Source organism: Sinohyriopsis cumingii, chromosome 6 (genome assembly GCF_028554795.1).
Source record: "Sinohyriopsis cumingii isolate HCF-2022 chromosome 6, ASM2855479v2, whole genome shotgun sequence".
Lineage (NCBI taxonomy): Eukaryota > Metazoa > Mollusca > Bivalvia > Unionida > Unionidae > Sinohyriopsis > Sinohyriopsis cumingii.
In genome coordinates this window covers 150,385,913-150,407,132 of record NC_142966.1, presented here as the reverse complement: position 1 = coordinate 150,407,132, position 21,220 = coordinate 150,385,913, and the positions used below count along the sequence as shown (strand labels likewise).

At 35.5% G+C, this 21,220-nt stretch overlaps 1 protein-coding gene across 1 annotated transcript in view; it reads left to right on the top strand.

The window, feature by feature from the left end:
* LOC149798259 (uncharacterized) overlaps positions 1–19,877 on the top strand; it is a 56,071-nt gene extending 36,194 nt beyond the window's left edge. The window contains exons 5-7 of the mRNA XM_089963396.1: positions 7,658–7,699; positions 9,320–9,348; positions 19,763–19,877. Of these exons, the coding sequence (XP_089819522.1) occupies positions 7,658–7,699; positions 9,320–9,345 (68 nt within the window). The 3' untranslated portion in view covers positions 9,346–9,348; positions 19,763–19,877. The remainder of the gene's footprint in view (positions 1–7,657; positions 7,700–9,319; positions 9,349–19,762) is intronic.
* The last annotated feature ends 1,343 nt before the right edge of the window (positions 19,878–21,220 follow it).

The following is a 21,220-nucleotide window of genomic DNA, read 5'->3' as shown; positions in this document are numbered from 1 at the left end:
CACACATGGACAGTACCAAACCACTATATAATGTGTAAACACCGATGCAACCAATAGCTGTCCAGAATCAGCACTGAAATGCCTACCCACTGCGCCAGGATGTGCAGTTGTACAGTTGAATGGTTGAAAAACACCCATTTTTCTATGTTGGAGTGACTACCCTGGTAAAAAAAAAAAACATTTCTGTATCCAAAACACCCATTTTTTCTCCGCATGAGCGATCTCCATGAAGTTGAAAAATGGGGTCCAGAACCCCCAGTTCTATGTACTACTGCCAATAAAAAATGATTTTTGAATTGCAGGATTTATATAAAACCATGCATTTATTTGCGTGGTTTTTTTCATTTTTTAGATACCAACAGGTTTTATGTTTTGACTGCTACAAGATCTTGAACCATCAATGATATTTATAGGTAGCAAAAGTTGGATGTTGACCTTGGCTTGTTTATTGTAATAAATGTTTTGTAAGCATTGCAATAACTTGGGTAGAATGTAACATAGCATATCTAAACGGAGTACATAGCATATCTAAACGGAGTACATCTGTTGAACTACCAAGGTACGTTATATTGAAAATAGAGAATACTATAGAATGTATCTAAACAGAGTACTGAACTTCCAAGGTATGTTATATTCAAAACTAAGAATGCTATAGAGCACATCTATACAGAGTATAAGTATTGAACTTCCAAGATATGCCACGTTGAAATATACATTGTAAAATGTGTATTTTAGGGGATTGTAAGAAGCTATGATTTTAGGAGCAAAACAGAATGACATTAAGAATTGGAAGTAAGGAAAACTTTTTATATCAAACATTTTTTGTGTGAGCAGGTAGAGTATGGGTATGCTTACTAATCTAAGGTCAATACTTAATTGTATGGTTATGTTATGTTTTTAAATGGAGTATTTTCCAGGTTGATGCAAACTCTGAAAAACACGTTACTGTATCCCGATAAATTGTTTAGCAAATATATGTTCTGTTGTGTCCAAGCAGATGTCCTTTCCATTCATGGATCAAAGTTATTATCACTACCTTTTTAAAAACAAAAACCTGTGGAATTGGAATCCATATTTCCATCTATCCATCCATCCATAACACTATCAATTCCACCTTATGACTTTTAAGTTTTCTGAGATAAGGGAATGAAACTTGGTGTACTCAGACATCATCATTAGAAGGCATGTCACATACTTCAGCTGGGGTCCATTAATTCAGTGCTGTTAGATACTAAGGGTTGAAATTTGTTACACTTACATATATCATTAAAAGGTGTGTTGTTTACTACATTAGTGATCATATCTTGAAGATTAAGGTCACAGGTGAGTATTACAAGTTTTGCTTGTCTCATTCCTTCTTGCCTTTTTTTCACCTTTAGGGATGATTGTTGGTATGTTTTGCACAGTATCATTAGAAAGTGTCCTGTCCTTTCTTCAAGGTCAATGTCATAGGTGAATATTTTAACTTTTCCTTCATACTTTTCTTTAGATTCTATTAGAGCCACTGGAGATTAAGGGATGAAACTTGTTATATTTGTCATGTATCACATTGCAGTCCTAGGTCAAGGTTATAGGCTTATATTTTAGCTTTATACCTCAACTGGTCATATGCTTTGTCATTTTTCCGTCTGTCCATTAGCACAGGTTGAAAAATGATGCCAATCTGACATCTAGTATTACCACCATAATAGCCATCTGGAAAATCTTTTAATTCCTACTTCTTTTAAACACATTAACCCCTGGCGACAAGTATACTTGTCATACTTTACATCCCTGATCTCCCGCATGCCTCGCTGAAGTGGCTGAGTTTGTACAGCTTGTATCCCGAGCGCCGAGTTTAAGAGGCAGCATTTAGTAAGGCCTTTCTCCTGCACGACGAGTTAACTCGGCGCAAACCATTGGTTGATTTAAAGCCATTTCCTACTAATGCAGGCAGTTTAACCCATCAAATTTTAGCTTACATAGAGCTGAACAAAGGGAAAAAAAATTTCACTTCGATATCAGTTGATTTAGTGAAAATATTTCAATTTTAAAATGATGCAAATTGACAAGAATCAGCCTCTAGGAGCAGACTTTTACTTGACGGATTCTGACGGAGAATTTTCTGGATATTTGGCAGACAAGATTGATAGTGACATCGAAAAAGCTACTGAAAATAACAGCGGTAGTGATGAGAATGAGAATGTTGAAGAAGAAGAAAATGAAAGTAGAGCTGATCGATGATCATTAATGATAAAACACGCATTGACAAGAGGCTATACAAAGGACCAGCACTGGATTTAGACCCTGATACAAATGCATTTGATTTCATGGAGCTTCTTTTTCTTTTGAATAATCGTTAAATAAATGTTTGGGAAATATATGTTGTTAACATGAGTGTTCATAGTTCAAGGTTTGTTAAGTGTTTTATTAGTTTTAAAAATTTCAGTGAGAGTGGGACATAAAACCACCTTCTGCTTTCACCAGAAGATTTTGTATAATGTCTATTTGGTCCTAAATGGAAATGGTAGGGGTGAAATGATTCATTGATATATCATAGTCCTACCTGTAAGACCCGACAATGCATTGATACCTTTGCTGAAATGATACACATACTGATACAAGAGTTTGAAGATCAGTACAAAATGATACTTACCGTATATATGCATGTTATTTTAGTATTCAGCAGTCAAGAATAATTATTATTAGTTGCCTTATTCTGTAAAATTATAATCCATCTGAAACAGCATTTGCAGTCACAGGCACTCATGTTTATTAGTAAAAACAAAAAAAGACTATTTGAGGACTCCCATTCACCATCTACAAGTTAACACAAAATGACCTGGTTCGTAGTCTGGCCCCCCTCCCCAGTTCCATGCTGATTATCTTAACCCAGAGGTGGGTATGTTCAGCATACATTCCAAATGTGTTCCACAAGTATTATGAAGTACTTTACTGATCAATTTAATAACCACTTTCACACAAAGTTTCTACTTTGAATTGTATCTTGACTCTGATTTTGTCAATTTCAAAGCTACACTGCCAGTTTTTATTGCACATTGAAATATGTTACATTGATTTTCTCATTTGTGGTTATTGCTTGTTCCGGTCCAGGTTAAACAATAAGCACCAATAAGAAGTCAGTGTAGCTTATTCTCTACTTGACAAACATGAAGTATTGGCAGAACAACAGAGTCTTCACAGGAAAGCCTTTAGATCACAGGCACTTGATTCTGGGAAAACTAATGTGTACACTCACCATATAACATGTTATATGGTGAGTGTACACATAAGTTTCCCCAGAATCCATTGCCTGTGCATTAGATATGTAAAGTACTTACATGGAGATGCTGTCAGGGTGTTCTATGGTGCAAATCATGCTAAATTTGTGCAAATTCACACGCTTGGAGAACAGTGAAATGTGAGAACACCCACAAATTGATTTAAAGTTCCACGTACATGTATGAAAATGTGCTCAGCATAGTTATACAATTTTTATTTAACCATTCTTGTTGAGGCATCTGTTTTTCAGATAGCAGCTGTTCTACATCTGGGTTCTTCAGGAACAACATGAGTAGCTGTGAAACTTAATTTGATTAACACAATGTGCCCAGGAATAAGCATTATGGCATAGTTTGAAACCATTCATGAAGAAAGTTTTACAAATGCTTGTTTAAAATACAGGCTACCTAGTAAACCAAAATGTCTGCTTCCCGGTGGGGTTCCTTACGGTTTCATTGGCCAATACTTGCTGATGATAGTGATGATGACAGTAATTTTTAAAGTCATGAAGTATATCAGATTAGTGGAGCTGGGAAATTGTTAATGGAGATACCAGTGAGTGATTTTGAACCTGAAATGATGTTAAATACAAGTCAGATGTACATGCTGGCTGGACATAATATAGATGGCATGACCCTTTCAGTGGTATTTGGAAATAAAATGTGCAGAATACAGAGCCTAATTGGAATACAGACAATTTAAAAGTATAATACACTATTCCTTTTTTTTATTTTTATTAATCACTTGCACCCTACGGATCATATGCTACAAAACTATATACATGTGTCCATATCAGGATCAAGATAAATTGAATAAAATAAGATTTAAAAAATTCAATTAAGAAATAAAGATAGTTATTTTAATACCTTGGTCTGCACAAACATTGATGGATTAAATACCCTTATACAGCATTATGTAACAGATAGGAAATTCGGAATAGTAGTTGGTAAACTACTGATTTAACAAAGGTAGTTTATGTTAGTGAAAGAAGCACAGAACAATATTGATAAAAAGAAAAGGAGCAGAGTATGTTCAGAAATAATTAACAGGTTAATGCTTGTACAACTCGAGCTGACATCTGTCAAAGATGTTGATTTCCGTGGAGCTAAAGGAAAGTGGAGCAGGAAGAAAGAGAAACATATATTGAAGTTTGATAAATATTGACCTATGACAGTTTCTTCCTCCCCTCCTTATATCTTTGATAAAGAGTTAGGTCTCACTTAAGATAAATCCTGTCATCATCTCTCCTTAAATTGTACATGGTGAACAAATATGGAATTTCTCTTTTTTGTGCAGAGATATTTAACCATTGAATGAAGGTGCTGATGGAATAAATGAAATTAGCATAGAATGAGCTATGGGGCAGATTTCATATTGCTGAAGCTTATTACTTTGTGTAAATTAAAAACAATTGTAGAATAGGACTGGCTGTAATCAATAGTTTTCATTCTTCACCAACAAATACAAGTACCTGTGGATGCAACAGCCTTTTGCATCTGCAGGAAGTAAAATGTGCTTGATTTTGTTGGTATTTGTTGGTATTCAACCTTATTCCCATGCCTGAATTTGTTCTAGATGAGATTTTATTTGCACAAGTAAATTGCATTATTTCTTCTGCTTTGAAGATAACATCGTAATGTCTTCCATATGTAACTGAGACACGAAATTGGTAGTAATCTGTTTTCAAATCATTCATGTCAGAGCTAAGGGATTTAAATGGAGCCACCATTAAATAGCCTAAAATGTTGGACAAAACTCATTGCCACCAACACATAGTCTGTTTAAAAGTATTGTTGGTTATCATCTCATCAATGAGAATTGCATATAAATATATGATAACTATATGTCTATCTATAGTCTGCATACTGGAAATAGGATCAGGATGTCAGTATGCATGAAAAGGCATGACCTACCTTCCAAAGATGGAACGACCATCAAGTTTATATATGTATCAATATGCACTGTATCACAGGCTGTGTATCATGAATCGTATTGATATGCGACACAGGTGTATCATTCCACCCCTAAGAAATGGTGCCACTCTTACCTCCAGTATCCATCACAGCAGCTAGTTTGAAAGAGATGGAAATGGTGCAGCATATCCACCATGGTAGCCATCTTGAAAATCTTGTTATTGTCACTTCTCCAAAAACAGAAAGTCATATCAACATGAGTTTTTTCTATAAGATTTCTTGTTGACCCATACTTAAAATGTTGATGATCTGATGTCAAATATGACCACAATGGTGGCTGTTTTGAAAATCTTATTATTGCTTCTATTAAAATCGAAAGTCATTTTGACATGATTTTTCATTAGAAGAGTTACTATGAAATGTTTTGTTTGTCCGAAATGAAAATGATGAAAATTGACAGTCAATGTGGCCACTATGTTGGCCATCTTGAAAATATCTCAACTGTTCCCAAATGGAGGGCTACATCATCATGGGCTTTTCACCAACAGACTTTTCAGGATACCAAGGTAAATGAAAAGGTCGCAATTTCATTTATCATTATTGCTGCCACAATTGAAAATCTTGCTTTTACTATTCCTACTGAATGCATAGTCTTATTGTCATATGGTTTTCACCAAATACTTTTTTTTGGAATGATTTCTACTTGGCCCTAAATAAAAGTGGTGCCAATCTTACCTCCAGTATGTCCGCCACAGCATCTAGTTTGAAAGAGATGGTTTCAACACTAAACATTTAAAAGGAAGAAATGGTGCTGCCTTGAATTCCTGGAAATTTGTTTCACCCAGTAGAGTGTCAGTCTCCTTGAGGGAGTCTATTCAATAATACTTTCCCTTCTGCTCTGTAACTTATGAGTTATTTCAAATAAATGAACAATTTTGTTTAAATAATACATTGTCACTAGAAGAGGTATTGCATTTAACATTTATGGTCCTGTCTTCAAGGTATACATTTCCTGATTGACTTTCTCTTAAAAGCTGTTTGAGGTTTAGGGATGAGCCATGATGCACTTGTATTTTTTCTATTTGATGAAATCTCATTTATTACTGTCAAAGTTTTATCTTTAAAGTCAATGTCTCTAATCAATTTCCCATTTTGTGCATATTTATGCTAAAACCTTTTGAGATAGAGACATAAAACTTGGTTACTTTCCATGTCTACCTTGTACTTCTACAACACTGTCATAAGGATCACAGTCAACTTAATGACTTTCCATGTCTGCCTTGTACTTCTACAACACTGTCATAAGGATCACAGTCAACTTAATGACTTTCCATGTCTGCCTTGTACTTCTACAACACTGTCATAAGGATCACAGTCAATGACTTTCCATGTCTGCCTTGTACTTCTACAACACTGTCATAAGGATCACAGTCAACTTAATGACTTTCCATGTCTGCCTTGTACTTCTACAACAATGTCATAAGGATCACAGTCAACTTAATGACTTTCCATGTCTGCCTTGTACTTCTACAACAATGTCATAAGGATCACAGTCAACTTAATGACTTTCCATGTCTGCCTTGTACTTCTACAACAATGTCATAAGGATCACAGTCAACTTAATGACTTTCCATGTCTGCCTTGTACTTCTACAACACTGTCATAAGGATCAGAGTCAACTTAATGACTTTCCATGTCTGCCTTGTACTTCTACAACACTGTCATAAGGATCACAGTCAACTTAATGACTTTCCATGTCTGCCTTGTACTTCTACAAAACTGTCATAAGGATCACAGTCAACTTAATGACTTTCCAATGTTTGTCTGCCAAGTATTTCTACAACACTATCACAGACAGTGTGTTCATCATTATATATGTTTGGTCTTTCAACAGCAGGTGGAGAACAAATTTCACTGAATGTGCCTGTTAGTCATGAAATCTGAATTGTATCTAAATTGTCTGAGAGAGAGTGATTATATTTAAAAGAATATTATAGGTTGATGGGTAGATTAATATAAAAGGTTTTGGTCCAGGAAGTAGCCCAAAGTGATATTGGGTGCATTCAAAAGTCATTGTATGTAATATAGATTCTTTCTTGTAGTCTATTTAACTCTGTCTAGACTAACAACTGAAGATGAAATAAATTTGGCACTGTTTTTACGGAGAATGAATGAATAACTATGAAAGTTTATAAAACAAGGTGGAAGTGGGAATTGGAGGCATTAGGGATGAAATAGAAGATTTGGGTGAGTGAGAGTCAAAACTTAAAAACAAAGTGAATATTGTTCAGAACATTTCCATTTCTACAAGACAGTAGTATGATGTGTTGTAAATTTTACCTGACTGTAGATCAAAGAAATACAATTTAGGCTTTATCAGAGTTCTTCAGTCTGCTGTTTTGCTTGACCCATGATCTGTTATTCTCCAGTGACTTCAAGTAGTCATTCATGTATGTTACATTAATATTACCTTGTCTTTTCAGAAAAGCGACATCTGAAGAGGAAGAGGAGCATGGACAATGAAGGTAGGATATTTATTCTAAAATACAGTCAAACAGCTGTTTACATTAAACATTTAAAATGCCTGGTATGTGTGATGCTAGGTTTCCTTACTAAATAAGACAATGTTTACCCCGTCATTAATAGAAAACATAACATATAGCTCATTCATTCATCTGTCTTCACCAAGAATTTAACATGAGCAGTGGTTTTCTAACATAGCACACTGTTGGCATTCTTAGGTCATGACACCTATGTTATCAGAACTAAAAATGTCTGAAGTCTTAATTAAAGTTTAAGGTGCTTCAAGTATTTCACAAGGTACAGCCAAATTCAAATAAATATTATCAGCCTACACTTGTGCAACACTGTCCAGCATCAGCAAGTTCACTCTTATAGATTATTTAACAAATGTATGGACTTCTGACCCTAAAGGTAGGAGACACCTTTTATGTGTGCTATCCATCCATCCACCAATCCATCCTTTGTAATGTAGCAAGGTATCTAAAAACAATTATTGAATCAAATAAGACCAAAACTGGATATTTGGAGGCACAGCTTTAGTGTGTTATTAGGAAGGCACATAGCTCTTAGTTCCTGTCCTTGATATAACCACTAGCACATTAAAAGTGACATTAAGACTGACTAAATACCATAGAAATTTAGATACCTTGAATGTGTTCTAAGACCTGATTTAATATAGGTGACTGTGACCTCATTATGAAGGTTCTGTGGCAGTATTGTGTGTTCTACAAATGAGAGGTTACAAGCATGATATATAAAATAAGGTTTTATATGCTAATGCCTTGATGGTAGGGATGATTTGTTTAGTTTATGGTGACCAATTTTCAAGGTCACATTCTATTTACTTACCAGTGAGGGTTGTGTGGATGCAACTCACACTGACCTTGTAAGGACATTTCTCAAAAACTATTGGACAAAGCCAGTTATATATGGATATTTAGAAGCCTTGAGCAGGTCCCAAGACCTGATTAGGTTGTGATCATTGTGACCTAATTTTCAAGGTTACAGGGAATGCTTCATGTTTAGTAATCAACTTTAAGTTAGCTGTATCTATTATGGTCTAATTCCGCATGGTGAAGATTCAAAGACCTAATGAGCTTTTCTTGACTTTGCGCATTTTCCCCAGATTTCAGGATTGTATTATGTATGCAACATTTATTCTTCTTCATAGGTAATTGAGTTCTGCATAGCATGCAGGCTAGATGCTTGAACAAAACATGACCTTATTGAATATCTAGATTTCCTAAGACATTATTAATGAAGGTAACCTGATATTCGAGGTTATTTGCATGATTTTCAATCTAAGCATTCTTTCATATTTTACAATTATCTTGAAGTTTTATTCATCGTTTTAAACCTGGATTGTTTAGCCAGTTCTGTAAAACAAGATATAGCATTAACTTTTTTGAAATGATGTATGTATACCATTTTCATTCAGGACTAACTGCATAAAGACCTTGGCATAAATATTAGTAAGATTTTCAAAATTGCCACCACAGTGGCTATGTTGAACGTAAAATCACCATTCCTTTTTATGACAATCTACATGTCATAAGTTGTTTTGGATTTCTAAGTGAAAACATTTTCAATTTGACCATTTTCTTTTGCAATTTTTTTTTCAGATACAGTTTCCTTTGTGCCATCATGATGGGTAAGGCTAGGTTTGTGCCATGTAGCTCTACAAATTTAAATGATATGTTTTGAAAATTCAAAATATTAAAGATATGAATTTGTCAGGTGAAAAGGATGCCTGCAGTGATTTGTTTTATAATCAAATATATTTACAAAATAATTATAATATCGCGGAGCAATCAAGCATGTCTCTTATTGAATTTTCTTAGTTTTGTAATGATTCTTGCCAAGCATAATAAGAAGTTATCATCAGGGGGTTAGGAAATATATGCAGAAACACATCTGTCAGAGAAATTGGTTAAGATTTCTCATCATTGAATACACTGATAAAAATAAAATAAACTATCATCTTTTATGATAACTAAAGCACTTCAGGGCTTGGATAAAAAGACAAGAAGTGTTAAATAAACTTTGTTCAGTACAACTACCAGTACTTGTAGAGTGTTACTTCACTCAAAGCAGTTGTTTGAGATACACATTAAGGTGTTTACATACAAATCTCTTAACTCATCAAGAGGTATTTGTTTTATCTCGAGATTTGAATGACTGCAGTGAGGCAGGGATGCTAGAAAATATCAGCTCTCAGAATGTCTCACAAGTGAAACGAATCAAAATTCATTTTAATGGTAAGTTGATTCTCAAACATTTACATCCTGGTGCCACTTTGCCCACATTTAGCAAAGCCAGATTCTTGAACATTCCTGTTGACCCTTTCACTCCTAATCCTGTGCAGTGCTTCAGCTGCCAGACATGTGGTTACCACAAAGGATTTACAAATTTAGATGCTATGTTTTAAAAATGCAAAATGTTAATGATATGAATTTTGTCTGGTGAAAAAGATACCTGATCTGTTTCACAATTCAACATATTTACAAAACATTACAATATTGTGGAGCAATCAAGCCTGTTGCTATTGAATTTTCTTAGTTTCATAATGATCTTGCTAAGTATAATAAGAATTTGTCATCAGTGGTTTATGCAGAAACTCATTTGTCAGAGAAATTGGACAAGATTTCTCTTCACTGAATTCAAAAACTAATACCGCTATCATCCTCTATATAACTAAAGCACTTCAAGGCTTAGCAGATGGGTCAAGAAGTACAGCTGAATTTGGTTTGGTCCAACTACCAGTACTTGAAGAGTGTAATTAGACAGCACACTCTGACAATCTACTTTACACAAAGCACTTGTTTGAGATACACATTAAGGTGTTTGCATACAAATCTCTTAACTCATCAAGAGGTGTTTGTTTGATCTCAAGATTTGAATGACTGCAGTGAGGCAGGGATGCTAGAAAATATCAGCTCTCAGAATGTCTCACAAGTGAAACAAATCAGCATTCTGTGTAATGCCTAGTTGATTCCCACAAACATTTAAATCCTTACATTCAGTTGTGCCATTTTGCCCACATTGATCAAAGCCAGAGTTTTGAACATTCCTGTTAACTGTTTCATTCCTAATCCTAGTGTATTTAAATTGACAGATAAATGTAAACTTTCCATGGAAGAATTTTGTTCTGTTATTAACCTGCAAGACAATAGAGAGTAGAGAACCATAATAACAATTGGTTTGATTCTTTATATTTGGCATATCCCTTCAGCTAAAGTTAGCCAAAAGAATAAACTGTTACATACTCTACAGCAGGTGCCCAGATCTACCAGTGAGCAGTAGGAAAGTGTACTTCTGGATCGGAGTCATTCAGTTTGATATGTCAAAGTTGAAAGATACAACTACATATGCTGATGTAAAGACAAAAGACAAGCATTAACTAGTATTGCTTCTTTAAGGGTTCACTCATATGGCTAGTACTAGAGACTGATTACTAGATCAAATTGATGAGTTACCATGTGTCTCCAGGTTTATTTGTGCAAAAGCAAATAACCAAATAAGACCAGTAAAGGTAACTTGTGACATCTTAATCCTAAGTAAAGTGAGTTTTGTTTGTGGCACTCATTACAGAGTTTCTTCAACTCCACAGCAATGTATTATTGAATACCTTTTTGCTGGATCTTAGTAAAGCATTTAAATGCTGCCCCTCATGATGTCAAGACTCTGTTAGTTCCTACAGTGGCCTCTAAGGATATAAGGGATCAGCAACACAAGTCTCAGGATGCAGTACTGAGCCTAGCTACATGGCTGAGGAAACACCCCATCCCATAAGTTTAACAGCTCTCCTTCCTAAGCATTTTAAACAGGTTAACAGTAAGAACTAAAATCAGTCCAGGTTTAAACCCCATTCTACCTGTCCTTATCACAACAAGATGACCAGAAGCCTACTTACCCCTCACTTTTCCTAAAAAATGAAGCAGTTGCCTCAAGGAAGTTATACCCTCTCCTGCCAAGTCCTCTTTTTGTGGGTTCCTGTGCTGTTGGGAAATCATGAAAAAGGTGAGTGAAAGATTAGGTTTGTTCCTGACTGGAAAACCCCATTAATTTGCAAATATTGATCACAGTCCAAGAAATATTGGCAATATTCAACCACCACTTGATGATAGAAAAGACATAACTGAATCATAATTGAACTGATAGTGAGTTAAGATTATGAGTTCTTACCAGAATTTTGAGAAGTTTTGGAACTCTCCAGTTAGTTGAGACTTGATTTCTATATGAATCTTTTGGGTGCTTGCTTTAAACATACTTTTTATAATTAATTCAGGCACTCAGGTGATTGGATTTATCAAGTAGACTGGTTACTGCTTAGTCCCCTCTATGTTGGTATGCAGTCCTTTGAAAAAGATGAGAAGAACAATCTAGCACCACACTGTGCCAATGTGTTGTCTGTCATGTGTGATCTTAGTAACTGTTAGATAAAAATAAAACATCTTCCTCAGCTCCCTTTTTGCTCTGTAAAGTTAATTAAAATGAAGGCTGTGTTAAGCATTATCATCAGTAACAACCTTTGACACCACCCACTAGCCTTTACAGTGAATTTTATTATTAGACCTTGCAAAATGTTATATAGAAATCTAGCAAGTATTGGGTCAATTTTCAATTACAGAATCCAATACCCTAGGTATCCTTGGCTATAACTGCATTTGGTATAAAATACACTTCTGCCATGTCAAAAACTTAAAAGAGAAGGCTCCTCTAAATTTCAAATCTACTGAAGCTGAAAATTACAAGAAACCTTTCATTCAGAGAGTTACAAGACTCTCTTGATTGAGCCTATGACAAGACCAGCGGATATCCACTATCAGCTTCTGTTACAGCTCTAAATACACAGCTAAACATCTTTGAATTTAGGAAACTGGAAATTTCCCCCAGTCTTGGTGAGAAACAATAGTGATACCAATACCCAAAGCTGGAAAGAAACAAACCAACCCTTACAACTATCATTGCATAGCATTAAGAAGTTATTGCAAAATCTTGAAATGGATGAATGGATTGAAAATGCTAGACTACTCTGGTATCTTGAATCCAACAACCTACTATTGATATGCCAGAAGAGCATAATAGACCATCTTATTAGGCTTGAAGCATTTATTAGAAAGCTTTTATAAAGAAAGAAAATAAAATTGCCATCTTTTTCAACTTCAAGATAGCTTGTGACACCACATAGAAATATGGCATAATGACTGACCTGTTGAACTGGTCTGAATGGCTACCTACCAAACATTATTTCCAATATTTTGAAAGATAGAAACTTAAGAGTTAAGATACTAGGTTGGATCCTTTCTGAAAACTTGATGTGTGTACCTCAGGTTTGCATATTGCCTTCCTGTTCAGTATCGTAATTATCCAGAAACTGACTGCTCAACTTCTTTGATATGTTACAGATGAAAGAGCATGCATGTTATTGAATGTCAACTACAAATAAGCTTAAACATTGTTCAGAAATGGGCAGAAGAAACCAGTTCAGATTTTTTAAAACAAAACTTACTGTATCCATATCTTTATCAGATATATTCCCTGATCACATTAATGTGATGAATATAAGCTTACTAACTCCTGAATCCATCCCTCCTAATGAGACAAAAAATTGCTTTTTTTTCTTCTTGTCTCTATCATATCAACAGAGCAGTATCTCTTGACCACAACCTTTCTTTGCTGCCACCAGGTACTGCCATTTTATACCTTACAAAAACCCTGCTAATATCTCATTGATTTTCAGCCATCTAGCCCAGAGTTTGGGGTTTTGTTGTGTAATAATTATAATACAGGTAGAGGATCCCTGGTAGCCAAGTGGTCTAAGGTGCTTGCCTTTACAGGTCACTGATATGTCACCTCTGTCCATGTGAGTTCAAGTCTTGATTCAACCAACATGATTATGCAAGAAAGCTTGCCAGTAGCTTACAGTGGTTCATGGGTTCTTCCTTGACCAAATATACTAGCCACCATGTACATGTATAATGTGCTAAAAATGGTGTTAAACCTACAAAGCCAAACCTACCACAGAAAGTATACATACATTTTTTACATTTTTACAAACTTGTTTGAACTTTCAGACTCACAGACTTTGTTTATCATGACCATATGATCCAGCATGGTATCATTGATGCATGTGATTCATGTTTTGATGGTCAATGCTTGTTGTTCACTCACCTGGTTAGTAACGAGTGTTGTTCTTGTGACTTATTAACACACTGAGTTGCTAATGTATTGTTTAATTGTCTTTGTCTTTTCAATAAAATTCATGGCAAATGAGAACATGCATGATATATGCCTCACCTGCCTTAATGTACTTCCTCGCTGACATTTGGTGTATGTGTCATGTTGTGATAAGGAGGAGTTATAAACAGAGAAAAAATATCAGAACGAGCAGACAGATGTGTTGAGTATCCACTATAAGACATAATCACTTGTGATCCTAGTTGGGACAGTCACATCACAATCACCACTACAGTCACATCAGTGGAAAGTGGAGGAATATGTTGCTGCATATTTTGATGTCCTCACAATTTTCTACACTGTCATTCAAGTTTTATCACATATTACAAGAGGCATTGATACATTTCATAGCAGTTTTGTCCATTTGTCCATCTCTAACATCAGTAGATAATTTTAACAACTTTAGGGACTGTCCCCACATTTTTAGGCAGTCCAGTAGTTATACGTCATCCAGCATATTTGAGTTTGCATGGAGTTTCTACAAGATCTTTATGATCGATCATATAATACTGTAATACCATACAATGTCTACCATTCCATCCAGCCATCCAATCATGTCTGTTGCATGTCTAGTAGCCATAGATTGGTTGTGTGGATTACCAATACATACAGGCCTACAGATCTGACAAATATGGATGATTACAGGATTCTTACTGATTGATCTTTCCATCTCACCATGCCTACATCATGGCCAGTACCAGAGCCATCCATACCACCATCTGCATAGCTGATAACCATACCAACCATTCTACCAGTGAACCAGCTGGCCATACTGGTATGACAGATTCATCCTATGGACCCGACTAACCATATGTTCATGGCTTACCCACAGGGGTAGAACCATGACAGGTATAGGGACAACAGAATTGCTTCTTCAATGCCATTAAGAAAAGTACCGAATTCAGCTTAAAGGCTGCAGTAGAAGAATGTTCATAGGTATTGCCAGCTTCAGAATACCATCCGTCCCATACTGCCATGCAAGCCTATAAAGTCAAAACCTCTGTAAATCAGGACAAGGAGGTAGAGATTCCATCATTCTGTAATCTTCCAAATTAATCTAAAATTAGAATAATTACTAATGACCTTCCATTTAGCAAAATTCTAAGGCTTTCTTTCAGAAAACCATATAGTGACAATTTCATTGTGCTGTTACAAAATGCATTTGGACAGCTTCCACACTGAACTCTGAGTCTTAGATAAAAATATTGCAGCTGTCAGTCTGTTTGCCCTAATTTTCTACAAAATTGATAAAAATATATATCATGTTGCATCAAAGATGGTGTGTAACATTAGCCATCTTTGTTGGACTTTTCCTCATTAACAGTTTTCCAGCTTGCTGAAAATCAGGGAACAAGCATGCATGGGAGGTAATGGCCATAGTTGTGAGAGTCATTAACAGAGTACCTCATCATTACATGGTAAATGTGCTGACTGCCATCATACAAGTCTACATTCCACTTTGCTCAAACCGTATCATACCCTGACATTGCAGATGACATTGATTGGGTCAGGAGATTATGCAAGGGCCAGAATCAGTTACAATTTCAAACAAATGTCAGAAGTTAATAACCCAACCAGGCAATCTAAAGAGGGGAACAAGAAATGGGTTTTCTTGACCTCCAAGTCTCCTAATCTCACAGCTGACCCACTGCTCCAAATGCCTGCAGACAACTTATTATTGGGTGTCAGACTTCTGCAGTTCTCCCATTGGATTGCTCTATTTCCATAAAATGAGTGGGTGATCAAAGTAATTTTGGAGGGGCTTTAGATTTAATTTATCCAACCCCTTCCTTACTGCCAGCTTTAAAGAAGGATAAAATTATGCAGCAATAGATCTGGTCATTAATCTACAAGTAGACAGTGGCACTTGTTCTAATACCACAACCTCCAGGGTTCTATTCCAGACTCTTCCTAGTGCAAACTTAGGCCAATAATCACTTCAGTCAGTATAGAGTTCCACTCAAATTTTATGCCAACAGATGCAGTTAAGGTGAGCAAAAATACATTTTTATTCTGTAAACTATAGTGAGTTTAAATTTATATGAATTTGTACTTACTTCCAGTCACCTCTGTCTGCGTAGGTTCGAGTCTCAGATTTGGCTAATGTGGGCATGTGAGAAAGCTTGCAAGTAGCTTCTTGTGGGTCTGTGGTTCTTTTTGGGGTTTTCCCGGGTTCTTCCTCCACCATTAATACTGGCCGCTATATATAGCCTATTGTGTGCTGAAAAATGGCATTAAACCCTACAATAACAACAACAACTTACTTCCAGTGGTTTAGTATCGTGTTCTGTTCAGATGTTAGAGTCTCAAAATAAAAATTGCTTTAAATTTTAACAATGGACATTTTCGGAGCCAAAGTATTGGTAATTCTATTCAGTAATGGTCATAAGAGAACCTTGGAAAAAATCAATTTCATCCAGGAAGAAAAACTGGAGAAGACTTGAATATTTTTGTTTCAAAACAAGTGGAATCACTGCCATCATCAAAGTGCCCTATATTAAGTCTGTTTGCTTAGGCTTAATCAGACCTCTCAGATTGTGGATATTTACTTTACACAATAAGGGAGAGTTACTGGCTTGGCTTCTTGAACCCTCCACATCTTTCAAGGACATCCATTTTATTCTGCCAGTTTCATCTAATATTTCTTCTGGATGATGTCTACACCAATCCAATGAAAGATGCAGTAGAATGGATGAAGAACGTAAAAGGTTGGAGTTTTTATTCTGAAAATTATCTTAGTTTCAAAGAGGAAAGTTTCATCTTATTATTTTTCCCTTGTTTTTAAGTATGGGGTCAGAAATACTATCAATCCAGATGATTTCTGTAGATCTCCATGATGCTCATCTTCACATCCACATCTTCTCAGCCTAAAGGAGATTTTTGCTGTTTTGTCTGGGACATTGGGTCTTTTAATTTTGATTTCTTCATTTTGGCCTAGCTTCTACTTGCAAAACCTTCATCAGCATGATGGGTGTAATAACAGTTTGTCTGATGCTCTTAGGAACTCCCATTCTGTAATAGTTTGATGACTGATTGATACATAGGGTCCATACACAAGCCCTTCAGAGGGATCTGTATCTCTGTTGGGAGACAACAACTTGAATAGGTCTAATCCTAAATCAAGAGAAGTCTGATCCATCCCTTCTCAAACCTCTTTAGCTTTATAGGTCATAGACCAGATGAATTTCTGGGATAGTCTCATCTGTCATTCATGTGTCTGCACAAATTTTGTTGTTGCTACTGCATAACTACTTGGAGGATTGCCACGAAATTCGATATACATCCATCCCTTGATCTAGTTGGTTCTAAATGAAAATGTTGTTGCTTGGATATTCAGTATGGTCACCACAACAACCATTCTGAAAATCTTGCTGTCACAACCCGTCCTGAATCCATGGTCATATCAATGTTGGGTTTTTAGTATAAAACAATTCTTAATGTTGTCTGATTTGTCTCAGATCAAATGGTACTGATCAGATGTCCAATACAGTTGCCACATCAGCCACAATGAAAATCTTGTCACTGTTACTCCTGGAAAAAATGAGTTTTCACCAGAACACTTCTTATGACATATAGTTGATTCTACCATAAAATGGTCCATATATGATGCCTAAAATGACCACCACGGTGACCATCTTGAAAATCATGTTATTAATACTACTCCTGAATGGAAGGTCATACCAGCATGGGGTTTCATGAAAGACTTCTTATGAGGGTCCTTTTAAATGAAAATGGTACTGATCTTGCTTCTAATATAGCTGCCACGGTATCCACCTTAAAAATCTTCTTATTGCTAATTCACCAGAATGTGAAGTCATATTGACACAGGGTTTTCACCAGAAGACATATTATGATGTCTGGTTGGTTCCTAATGACAATTGTACAGATCTGCTATTTAATATGGCTACCAAAATGGCCATGAATTCTAGATGAGCTAAATGAAATTCGTGCTGATCTGCAATCCAATATGGCCACCACACAGCAGCCATCTCCAAAATCTTGTTATCACTGCTTGTTATGAACAAAAGTTGTATTGGGATGGGGGTTGGGGTTTGGGGTTCACCAGAAGATTTATGATGTCTAGTTGGTCCTAAATGAAAATACCATTCCCACATCCCATATGTCTGCCATTTTGAGAATCTTGTTATCTATACACTTCCTAAATCAATGGTCATATCAGCATGGTTCTTTTTACTAAAGGCCTTCATATGATTACTGGTTGGTCCTATATTAAAATGGTACTGCTCTAACATCTTGGAAATCTTGTGTATCACAATTTCTTTTGATTGTATGATCATATCAGTGAAGAATATCAGAGGTGGTTTTTGACACTCTGTAGTTAAAAGGAAGAAAGGGTCTTATCTTAAATTTCTGGAAATTCAAGTCATGCAGTAGAGCACAAGTTCCTTCAAGGGACTCTTGTTTTATGTGGAGATGGATTTTCTCACATCTCAAGGTATAGTCTGGATTCCTCTTGACAGAATCTCACACATATTTGCTTTCTTAGCAAGACTTGATAAGAAGACATCATTTGGCTGACTGCCTCTACCTTTGTCACATGGGAACTCAGAACGCTGCAGCAGGCTTGGTTCCCCTTGGAAGGCCTCATATGTGGTCCCTCCACTTCTTACTTCTCCCAAACTTGAGACCTGACAAGGATATCCAGATTCACTTTGGAACCAAGTTTCCTCACCCAGTGAGTTAGAAGAAAAGTTGGAACAGTTTTTTGACCAGTGTTCAAATTTTTACTTCAGCTAATCACAAAAAGTGTTCAGAGCATTTAAAGAAGTCAAAAGCCATGCAGACAAATAAACCGGCTCAATAGCAACTACACCATTGTCATTTTTACACTTCATCACTTGAGGATAAAAAATTATATGATAGAATTACATGTCAGTCAATAAAACCTACTTTGACTCAGATGCCATCTTGAAAATTATGTACAATTCTAGCTACATTTATCCTATAAATTTGACAAAAAACATTGTAGACCAAAGATAATCTTGGTTGGTTATCTTGTCTGAACAGCTAAGAATTCTTCACAATAGTCTACCAGTTGTTTTAGTCACATAGTTCAACACATTTTCACACTGTCATGTCACAGAGTTGGATAGCATGCAAAAGACCTTGATACAGAAGCAAAGGCTGCATATACTTGTTGGCAAAATATGTCAGCAAGCAACATGCAAACATTCAGTTTGCTTGGATGTATTTTATTGCCTGGTGCTTGATCTGCATAAGGTATGATAATTGGTTTGTCTTGAGTCATAATTAATACACAATAAGGAAAGGATGACAGATTTTTGATATGTGAAAAAAGTAGAAATTGGGAGACTGATTCTCCTTTCTGTGAAAATGAGTGTGGGTTTATTTTTCTGAAGAAAATTTTTTGTATGTTTTATTAATGTGATTAGGCCTACAAATTATGATATTGAATTACATGTTACTACTCTGGATTGATCAAGAGAATGTGTCATTTGGTACAGTTAATTTAACTCGACATACACCTTTCACTGCAGTTGATAGGCATTTATTTACATTTTCAGTGATAATTATTATGAATTAACTTGCACACATCTTTTGTAGTAAAGCTGCATTTTTATATATATAAAAAAAACAAATACAATGGGTATCCATTCATTTCTGACTAAAATGCAACAGCTCATTAAGTTGCACTCACAATACCAATGCACCCATGCATTCGTTCATGCAAACACATACATGTGATGATTGGGCAGATAATAAATAACTTCTCATAGGTTTCTCAGTAGTTAGTAGAAAACAGTCAAGATATTCTTCTATAGTACTTTATTGTTCATTTTCAGGTGCCGATGACCATGCAGAAAGAATGTGTATATATGACCTGTTGGCCTTGCAGAAGAAATGTGTGTGTGTGTGTGTGTGTGTGTGTGTGTGTGATTGTGTGTCTCTGTGTGTGTGTATATATATATATATATATATATATATATATATATATATATATATATATATATATATATATATATATATATTGTGTGTGTGTATGTTCATCATGCAGTTGTGATCATTGTATCTGTTGAGGGAACCATACTTTCATGCCAAAATAATGCATGTGAAAATAAAATTACTTGTTATCAAATGGTACAACTCTAGCTTAAAACAAAGTGATTGAAAGACAGTAATAATGATACACTTGTGTCTGCACAGTTGATTTGTGTTGATAGAGCTTTGACACACCTTACTGGGCAGAGGTGTTTAGTACTGTTGTATTACCTGTAAAGCCCACATTAAATTTGAAAATATTGTGTCGCCTCCCCCAATGAAATGGTCAGTCCCAGTCTTTCTATCGAGACAAGGATATCTCATGGTAAGACTGCTGAATCAGATTCAGTTCTAGCAATGCTAACTCAGTTCTGACCAGGATTCATTCAGAGAATCCAGCAAAGAGGTTGGAAAAAGAATACCATTTAGTCTTTAGCGAGTGCAAAGATGAATACCAATGAAACTTGCATTATCTTTAAACTCCCCATTGAGGTACATGTATTGAGAGTAGCCAAGACTGTGTCTAATTTTATATATATATATATATATATATATATATATATATATATATATATATATATATATATCCAGTGGATTTTAAAGACAGAAACTGCATGTGTGTTTTTTAATGTCAGTGTGGTTATGATTGTTTCCACATTTGTGTTATCTGTATAGTGTTATTTAAAAGTACTAAGTCTAGAAACTGTATTTTTTCATTGTAACTGTATTAAATGCTTTGAATAAAAACAGAAATGTTTTTTTCTTCTATTCAAATTTGAAGTTCCAATCCTTTTATATAGGCTTATATGAAAAGACAGCTTATTTTCAATTGGAACACTTTGCTTTTTGGGGTCATTATGTTGATATAACAATATGGTAGCTGTTAAATAGTTACAGTCTCGCAACTGTCCTATACCCAGTTGGCGCTGATTATATGTATGGGATAGTCCAAATTAGAATAAAGTTTGTTAGGGCTTTGTGTGGAGGAATAAATAGCAATACGCAGAGTTTTCCAAATTTGAGAATTAATTTTCTGCAGGATATGAAAGTGCTCTGACACTTATCACATGTTGATACAGAAATGCTATGACATGGAAATCCCATTCCATAACAACTTTAAAGTTCCACTAAATCAAGCTTAAACTATATAGTAGCTAAGTTTGCCAATGAGTCTGTCATGTGCAGAGCCTTTTCTTATATTGGGTGATACATTGTATCATCAAGAGTGAGAACTGTACAGGCTTGAAAGGGACCAACCATTC